General features: G+C 35.8%; 1 protein-coding gene across 1 annotated transcript in view; it reads right to left on the bottom strand.

Annotated features, from left to right (window-relative positions):
- The window catches only part of TRAK2 (trafficking protein, kinesin binding 2), a 16,586-nt gene extending 12,306 nt beyond the window's left edge, over positions 1-4,280 (bottom strand). The window contains exons 1-2 of the mRNA XM_010081069.1: positions 3,948-4,280; positions 2,788-2,982 (exon numbers count right to left, since the gene is read on the bottom strand). Coding sequence (XP_010079371.1) covers positions 2,788-2,982; positions 3,948-3,984 — 232 coding nt within the window. The 5' untranslated portion in view covers positions 3,985-4,280. The remainder of the gene's footprint in view (positions 1-2,787; positions 2,983-3,947) is intronic.
- Positions 4,281-10,243: the final 5,963 nt, after the last annotated feature.

Below are 10,243 nucleotides of genomic sequence, written 5' to 3'. Positions count from 1 at the left end.
ATTAATAATTGTGTTTCTAAAGAGGACAAAACCAGAAACTCTTCACAAAATTTAAAGTACCTGCCAATCAGTAGCATAACATGCATTTTGGAAGTCAATTTTACTGTGCTGCTTGGTTGCTGATATTGGTTGCTGAGAGGGGACTTCAAACTCATCTGGCTAATTAGTATTTGGAAAATGAACTGCACACACATTAGTAAGTTTCAGCCATTACAGGCAGTATATTATTGCCAGCTCTCCTGCAGTAACTGTTCCCACTAGGTGATTTCAAGTTAAAAGTTTCTATCCCGTGCTAAGTCACCTTAATAAAGATTTACACCCATTACCTACAAAGTTACTCAGGTAGGTATGTTCCTAAAATCAAAAGCAAATATACTTACTCTGAGAAATTAAATCCCAGAATTAACAGCTTTGAAACTTAGCTCTATACAACTTTTGTTATATTCTCACAGTACAGGATCAAAATTATGCACAGTTTGTTATAATTCTCTCTTGTCAACATGCAATCTCTCCTCACTCACCTTGCCAAGTGAAAGCTGCAAGCAACTCTTCATTTTGGTTACTATTCTTGTTATGTTGTGCCATGTCCCTTTATTCACACACACAAAGTAGTTCTAAAGGCCGACACTTTGTAACTGAGGGCTCCTTATGCTACCACAGTTGAAGCAGAAAATACTCTTCCACCTCACTGAAAATACTGCTAGTTGGAACTCAACTGGTCATTGGACAAACCTTCTAATAGGCAGCTGCAGCCACAAAAAGAGGAGGAGTTAAAGTGCAATAACAGTTGTGACTTTTTTTTTTTTTTTTACCTTAGATGTCAACTACAAATTCCCTTGAACCATGAGTTTAGCATTCCCTTTAGGAATGAGTTGTAAAAATGTTTCCATAAGTATATAGAGAGAGGGAGATACACACATAAAAACCCCAAGTTATGCTTCAAGAGTATGCTTGTCACATTTATTCCCAATTCCAGTCAACAGAAAGAAAGATACAGATTTCACCTAATAAGTTATTCAGCAATGATTATAACTAGATCTTGATTTATATCTGTATTTGTTTGGGACCTTCCCAGTTATCTCTCTGTTAAGGTACTAGGCTCAAAAAAGCTAATATGATGACTACTACATTCAATCTCTTTGGACAATTTCTAGGAGAAACATAAACTGTATTTCTCTTGAGTTTATATGACTCAGCAGTTACGACACTGTTCTTAAATGAGAGAATGAGTTTTGTATGTTATGCCTAACCGTTACCTTTTAAGTTAATGTCCCTCCTTGTTACAGCTCATTTTTGAGAATGTCAAGAAAACATCTATGGCAACTGTTCAAAAAACTCTCACAAGCAGTTTACTGTTTTCATAGGATGCTTTCTATAATTAAAAAGAACTTCTCACTGAGTGAAAGAGAAAGACACCACTTTCGGTAATACCTTGACAGCCAAATAATACATGACTGCCTTCATTTAAAAATTGTTGATAAAACTCCTTCCTCTCACTGCAGTTTGGAAATGCTCATGCTGACTGAAGATCCTTCTTTCAGAGCTCTGTGAATCATCACACTGGACCTGCAGGTATTGACTGGAGAGCTTCAGCAGGTCCACATTTAATGTAAAGGTACTTCCAGAACCGACAAACTCTGATCCCATCTCTTTATAATTAAAACTTAGAGGCCAGTACACACCCCGCTGACTACACAACTGCTTCCAGTGAACTACAGAAGTGCTCACTCAACTAAAAAATCATTTATGCTTGCAATATTGTTATCAGAAACAGATCGAGCAATAAACATGAGGCAGCTTTCCAAATACTTTCCACAGTTAGAGTTCCAAACCCACAAGTTCAACTGATAACAAGATTGCTTTACATTGTTGAGTACTGCATTCCTAGGAGGTAGTACTTTACTTATACTTCGTCATTTGCTATACACCCTGGGTGGAAGCTTAAAGTACAAACAACAAAAAAACCCTTTCAGAGGAGGCACCTACAAAGAAGAGGTAATCATTACAGATTGCATATAAACACCCAGGTTGTATATAAACACAAAGTTCACTCTCACAAGTGGTTTGTTCCAATAGTTCCAATATACGGAGGAAACGGGACTTCCTCATTTCTCTAAAGTAATTGCATTCTCCTCTTTCACATGAAAACACTTGAAACTACAGGCAAGTAAGTTTCAGTTCTTTTGGCAGTCTTCTATAGATTTTATTTTTAACATATTAAAGGTTTCTTCATGTCATGAGAAGCTGACCATTTTCTTCTTCCTTACGATCTGCTATGTTTAAGGATAAGTTACCTAGTATTTTCAAAACTGGAAGGCAGTGATCAACACTGACCTAGTACCCTCCTATCTGGCATCCACACCATTTCTATCTCCAGAAGAAACCATTATCAGCATTTCAAAAGCAACACTGACACAAAACATGAGGGCAAACAGCATAAAAAAACCCATACCACCATTAATGTTCCTGAAAACAGCTGCTGCATACTCCAAACCTCTCATATTACACCTAATCTAGCACAATTCTAGGTTCCTGCCTCTTCTTCACTATCACATGTTCCCACGCTATTTCTATGTGAAATCTCATGATCAGGCAGCCATGGGCTGTGCTAGGTCAGCCCTTAGAATTGCAGTGCTGAAGTACGAGCACTTCCCCAAACTCAGGTTCTTCTTTCACCTGTCCAGTTTTCCAGATTTGAACACTTTGCAATATTAATAATATTAAATTTACAGTTCTCTCTTCAATAAATAATAATAATAATAAATTCCTAGGTCCAGATATACTCACTCATGTAACGAAAGGGCTCCTCATCACGAACTGGAGAGGTGATTTCAGGAAGACGGCCATGGCAGGCAGGGGACTGAATCCAGGCTTGATTTTCATACAGACACAGAGAGTCCACTCGTAACTTGTAATCTGGCAACTGTTCTTCTAGCATGCTCACCAACTCCACCTCAGGAAGGTCCTCAGTGGAGTGGACATCTGAAAGTAAGTAAATGCCAGTAATAGTACATTATTATTAAATACAACATATATTTAATATTGCTACAGTAGTATACATTCTATATACTAGAAAACACTTTATAAACCTTCAGTAGATTTGAAAATAATTATTCCGTACTGGACAAATTACCAGAGTACTTACTGAATTATTTCATTTACATTGTAATATTTGTAAGTTACTCATCCTCAACTGACTCCACAACTTCCTGGAAAGCTGGTCTAACCATGACTGTCTCCAATTTCTTGAATATGATTTATGTAGTGAGTTTCAATTTCTATCTTTTCCTGTTCATTTAATTAAAACACAGACTTTTACCAGCTATTGATCTGGTAAGTGTCATTGGCTTTAGCATGGTTACACTTCTCTTTTCTAACAGAAATTCACATTTTTTTGTTCTTCTGTTTATCCTTTTGTTTGGTAATGAACATAGATACAAATAATCTCAAAGCAACTATGAAAATCAAATGAATACTGCCTTGAAATCAGGGAGTAAATATAAAATTCCATTATCAATCATACAGAATCACGTTCTGAGAAACACGATACTCAAAATCCTAGTATGGAAGCTTAGCTTTTTCTGTGTCATCCCCTTCCTCCTTACTCTCTTCACAACTATTGAAAAAAAAATAAAAAATTCTAAGTTGCTAAAATACTGCATATCAAAGGTATATGATAATTATCTTTCCAACATTTCCACTAAAGATTAAGACTATCTTCAATATCTTTCCATGGAAAAAATGCCAATGTTGACTACTGACACTGAGAATTTTACAACATTTCACAATGGAAGCTGATTTTACAAGCCAGTAAAAACACCATTTTTGTTCATCTGCAATATCAGATAAGCAACACAAACAACGTGAAACTTAGGGTTGTCTTCAGGTTGGTGTTCTATAACAGTTAGACATATTCAGGATTTTTAACAGTTAATTCTTCAACTTACCAGAGATCCTCTCCAAGCCCCTGTGATCAAAATTCATGAGTCCTTTCTTCACAGTTCACTTCTTTGGAAATAGCATTGCGCAGTCAGATTGTGCCCTGTCCTTTTATTGCTTTGGTAGAAAGACGGCTTTGGTTTAGAGACAGAGTAAGTGATAGCCATCAAGCCACCAAGATGCTAACAAATCTGGCATCAGCTCACTTCTGTAGACTGGTCCATACTCCAGATCTATTGCCATCTTAAGACATGCTTATTTCATCTGGGCTACTACTGATCAGTAGAAGTATCTATAGGATATTTCATGTAAACTTCATGAGCTTCTCAGCTCAGCCATCATCTAGAAATAAAACAAACAGAATGCCAAAGTTCAACAGATGTCACTCTTTCAAATGAGACAGGTAAATTAATGTGACTTCATCTTTTTCAGGCTGAATTTCTTCTCTGTAATATCATTTAACTACAAAAAAGGTAAACAAACATTTTAATCCCAGTTTACAAATTACGTGTAACATGTAGCATTAAAAATATCTCTCTCGTGCAGACATAACACTTCACCTTCAGCATCAACTTAATCAAGTACCTATTTGTCTATACCATTCCTCCTCTTCCGTATAACATTTCGTGTATGACAGGTTCATTACTGAAATGAGGCATTTCTCTTTTACTCTAAAGGACAGCAGCTTCAACTAAACAGAAATTTTCTTCAGGCTACTACATTTATTTAAAGTGATGGATTCTAAAGGCAGGACTTCAAAACCACCATTCTTAGCATTTTGATTATTAAAAAAAAAGTTTCATATGACCATTTGCTTTAATCTCTTCCCCTTTAAAAGTCTGTTAATTAAAAATTGGATCTATCAGAAATTTGTGGATTATTCCCAAATTTGTGTTTCCTCTTCAGCAGGGACTCATTTAAACCAGAAATGAAACTACCATGTGTAATTGAGATAACCTATCAGAACAGTTTAATAAAGTAAAAATTCTGCTGTTCCCTTCCCAAGACTGATCAATCATCTTCCACGTAAAATACAAGAGCAGCCCTAGATGAGAGAAAAATATATGAGAGCAAAAGTCTCATTTTCCCTCTTGCTACATTCAGTAAACACAAAATTCTCTTGAAATCTTACATTAATTTCAAATTTGTTCTTAACAGTTTCTCTAAGATCTCCCATCACCAAGCTCCACAATCACAAGTTTGTCTCACTGTCTGTAGCAACCTCTCATTTGACAAGATCAAAATGGACAGTGCAGGAGCTTTTTAAAGAAAGCCTAGTTCATCTGCTTGTAGACTCTGGCAGGAGATCAAAAAAGAACTTTTCTTCCACTAATGTCAGCTCATATTTGTGAGCAATATCTTCTTGCTTTGTCATTTATTTCTTTATATATTTACTTTATTTACCAGTTTTAATTATTATCCATATTAGACAAAATAAAAACAGTAAGACTGAGACTTCAGAAACATTTGCTATCTGAATGGATAGCTACTTCTAACACTAGTTTGTGATTTTTTTCAATAGGCTGTTTTTTAAATTGATTGCCGAAAAGCATTAACTACACACACACACACACACAAATATAGAACAACTCAATACAGCAGAAAAAGGCACTTAAGAAGACTGCTGTAGGTCCGCACAGCCAAGAGGATTTTATCTTGTAATAACAAGAGTCACTGTAGAGTGAGACAAAATTCAGCAGCATAGGAGTTTCTTCACAACTTCCAGTGAATCTTTCTCCTTTGAGTTTTAATAATGCAAAAATGAATGCTACTTCCTCTCAAGATTGGATTTCATCTCTCTTCTAAGTAGTGCAAAGGAGAAACACTATTTGTTGCAGATCCATCTCCGTTCAGCCAAAGAAGGGAAAAAAAAAGAAAAAAAATTTGGCTCAAAGTTTTCTAGAGCATCAGGCCAACATCAAACTATTGAACTGAAAGGGCAACCTCATTTGTAAAACCTTTTGAGAAGTTTGCTAGGTAAGCAAACACCATAAAAGTTAATGCTCACATTTCCAAGGCTTCTCATAGCTTTAGTTTAGTGTGCCATGGGGCAACTTCTCTGGAAATTTCACCAGCTCAACACACTGTGTAGTACCACCCTGAAAGTGACTCCATGACCCTTTTACTCTGCAGCTATAAAAATATTCCCTAAGTGCAGATTCCTTCTGGAAGTTACAACTATAATTATATACATCTGGATAAAACCCATAAAATTTACAACATGGCTTTAAAATACATGACTGTGCTATAAAAAGATAATCTAGAAATCTAAATTGTTAAATCACACAGAAAGACACGCCCAAAACAGAAGCCAGAAAACCTCCTCAGGTATTATTTTAAATCTTTATTTAGAAAGATTATTTCCACTGTCAATTGGCTACATTCATTTCACACAGATGTACTTTCTTATCAGTTTTGTCCCTCTACTCCCTCACATCCAAATTTCCCATTGCTGTTTGAGTCTTTTATAAATACGTTAACTGAACATGGAAAAACCGAGGAGAATCCAAATATTGGAAAATGGATTATATGCAGGAGTGGTGCTCTCAGGAGGGTTTCTTCAAGGAAGGCCCAAGAGAAATGGAAATATCAGATAACATTTTATATAAATACACATACATATCTATCTCAATCTGTGTATTTCTGCGCTCTCTAAATTAAATTTGCTCATCAATGTATGTTTCACATTTCAACTATCATGTGACTTGAAAAGCCCCACAGAATCCAAGTTGCTCTGAGGTTTGCTAGATCATCTGCACATGGGAAATGGAAAAGAAACTCAAAAAGAAAGTCAACATTGGAGCCCATTCATACCAAGAAGTACTTTTAAAGGTGTGGAGGGCTATCACTTCTGACCCATGCAACAGTCTTATTGTTCATCATTGTTATAAAAAGACCTGATAAAACTCACAATAAAAACTGTACAAAAATTAAAGCATAACCAACAAAAAAATAAGAAGGTCTGGAAAAACATGTTAGAAGAATTAAGAGAAATACACATCAATTGTCTACTAAATGGTAACACCGATATTTCAACACGTGATTTGATCTTAGTAGCAAAAAGACAAAGAGGTCTTCTGACCAGGAGATTTGATTAATTTTTCCTTCAATGAATCAGAAGATCTCAGCCAAGATTAACCTGCAATCGCAATACTGAATAAAGCCTTAGAAAAGTTGAAATAGCTATAAAATATTAAAAATTACTGTCTTCTATTTTGTAATTACCACTCTGAACAACTCAAGATAGATGCAAAAAGACAGTTGTGCCATCTTATTTCAGAATGTAATTCTGAAGACATTCTACCACTAGAGAACTCTAGTTCAAATTTCAACTATGAGAAAGGTGAGGTGAGTTGCTTTTACAACTGGAAACTGCAGACAAACAAATGTATGCGTTAATTTCTCTGTGCATAAAAAGTTAAAAAATATACAAAATATCAGCATCTTTTTTGACAACATCCAAACTCAAACATAAATATCCTGTTATTCCTGCTTTTTTTTTCTGTTTTCCATTTGTTGAGAGCAGTTGACTCCTCACAAGCACTCGGAAAGACTAAACTAGATCTGCTCCTCTGTACAAATACAGGACGCAAGACATCAGGCCACAACTAACACAAACGAAATTTCAACAACAAAGATTCTAACTTGATTAAGAGAGGAGGCAATATCCATTTTCCAAAAGGAAGCCAACTGAATGAGTCAGTTATTCTGGGATGCTGAATTTTACCACTATGTAAATATATAATTAAAAAAAAAACTGTATCAAGTCATTAACACAGTACTTTTTTCATTACTAAAATTGGAATGGTGTCAGGCCAGCTAATAACAATAAACATATTTTGCATTTCAAGGTTAATGAAACAATTCTATTCTTATAGCAAACGTGACCGCACTAAATTGCTGCCAAAACATTCCTGGGACTAGTGCTCAGAGGCAGGGGCCAAATCCTTCAACACTATATAGTATGAGACGAAGGACAATGTACTATGTACTGAAAAACAAATCTATGTGAACACGAACTTTGTCTATAACAATTAAAACTTCCTGTGTGCCTAACACCCACTATTTTCAGCCATTACTATCCCTACAGAAACATACTTAGTGTTTGTGTTTCTCTCATGTAAGGAAAAAAAAAATCATGTAAAAGAATATGGCAACACACACAATCTGAATAACAAGTGTAATAATCACAGGCAAACCTGCAGCAGACCTTCAACCATAAGTAGTATGGTATAAGAAAGGAACTGCAAGAAAACAAAACAAAACCAACCTCCCCCACCCCCCAAACATCCCCTGGATTGTTTTTAATTTTTTTTTTTTTTTTTGGGGGGGGGGGGGGGGAGGGGGATAAGGGGGGGGGTAAGGGCTTAGAGGGGAAGCTGGAGAACACCTCTCAGATGATGGTGAATACCAAGGAGGTCATGAAGCTGGCTGTAATGCTTCCCTCACCCATTTTATCCAGTTATGCCAAGACTTTCTTCTCAGTCACTTGTAATAATCCATATTCTCCATAAGTGTCAAAACTACCTGTTAAGTACATGTATATATGCTTTATGTATATGTATACATGTATACTGTTTAATACCACAGTTTGACAGTAAGATTTTAAGTCCTACATGCCTGGAGGTTGTCTATATCACCCTTTGCACACAGTGTAAAAACAGCATATGCTTAACTGAAGTCTAACTTCATCTGAAACTATGAATGCTATCTACACAAAATACCCATAACAAGTTTTATTGATTCCTAATTATTTTCTGTAAATGCACAACCATAACATTACTATGGGTATACATTATTTCTTGCAGGTTTTCCTCTTTCAGAAGAAAAAAGTCTACCTGCAAGAAATAATGTATTCACACAGTAATGTTACGATCACAGGGGAACTTTAAGAGAAAAAAAGAACAGTCATGAATCCAGTATCTGCAGGTTAGAGAGCACAAAAAACGTGATATATGCTCTTGACGCAAGTACTGTGCTAATATTTTATTACAGAAGTTGTTAGAGTCTTCTTTTAAAATTGAAGCTTGTTCCTTATAAAGTATCCTTGAAGTGAACTTAAAAAACATTCAAGTTAACTGAAATCACTAATGCTTTCAGTTGATACATAGCTGAATTCACCCAAGGAAGTGTTTTAAGTTTCTTAATATATACCCCAGCCAGTGCTCAGCATTTTAACAGTTACAATTCTGCATTTATTAGAATAAACCAAGCTGATTTATATTAGCCAGTCACCACAGTATCACTAGCAATCTAACTAGATAAAAGGATCTATCATCTCTTTTGTAACCATCTCCCTTAAAATACTATTTTTGCATCTTCCTGGAAAACTAATCAATGAATCATGTTTATCCTTCCTGAAAGACAGCCCTCCTACTGCAAAATATTAATCCCAGCAAGCCTTCTATTAGAGGCAAACCACCATCAGAAAAGTCTGACATTTTCTAACACTCTACTCCTTATTTTCATATTTTCAGATACTCATAACAGAAATTTGATAAACTGATACAGTTCTAATAGATGACACCATCACTAAAGAGTTGACAAATTTCAGGTATTGGAAATTAATTTTTTTTCAATTTAGTTTCAGTGTTAGAAGTATAACTAAAAAGAAACCTACATATTTTTACTCAGAAATATATCTGTTGAAAGATAATATGTATCTGAAAGCAAACCTAAAATTTACTATGTTGCCTTATAATCTTATATGAAAACTTATTTACTAGTATATTAATTATTTGCATCAGACTCTCATAGTCAACAGTAACATAACCAAAAAATAAGCCTACAGCTGAAGACCACACTGAGGGGGAAAAAAAAAAAAAAAAAAAAAAAGACAAGGATGCAACACCACATAGCACTTTTTCACTAGGACAGTTGATAGAATAAAAGACATTTACTGACAGATACTCTTACTACAGTTCAATCGGCTGATGAGAATCTAACAATGGGATGAAAAAGTTGAGAGAAACCAAAATCTTCTTGCCCTCAAATCCATAGGCAAGCAGGACCACAACTAAAATATCATGAAGCTTTGCTTTCGAAGAGCAGTGACATAAACCTCCAAGGACAGCCCACACGATGATGGGTACCTCACGCGCAGGAAGGAACTCTCGAGCACGCTGAAGGTCACAGCAGCCACCACGCCCGCAGGCACACCACCCTTCGCGGCCAGAGTCTAGCATTTGACTGCAACCTAAGCACACATGTCGAACGGATAAAACTTAACATAATATCCACCTACGTTATCACCACGAAAAGAGTTCTGTCAGCTGCAACACCAGAAAGGCACAGGAATTCTTGT

Source organism: Pterocles gutturalis, unplaced genomic scaffold, assembly GCF_000699245.1.
Source record: "Pterocles gutturalis isolate BGI_N339 unplaced genomic scaffold, ASM69924v1 scaffold5459, whole genome shotgun sequence".
Lineage (NCBI taxonomy): Eukaryota > Metazoa > Chordata > Aves > Pterocliformes > Pteroclidae > Pterocles > Pterocles gutturalis.
This window is presented reverse-complemented; position numbering and strand designations above follow the sequence as displayed.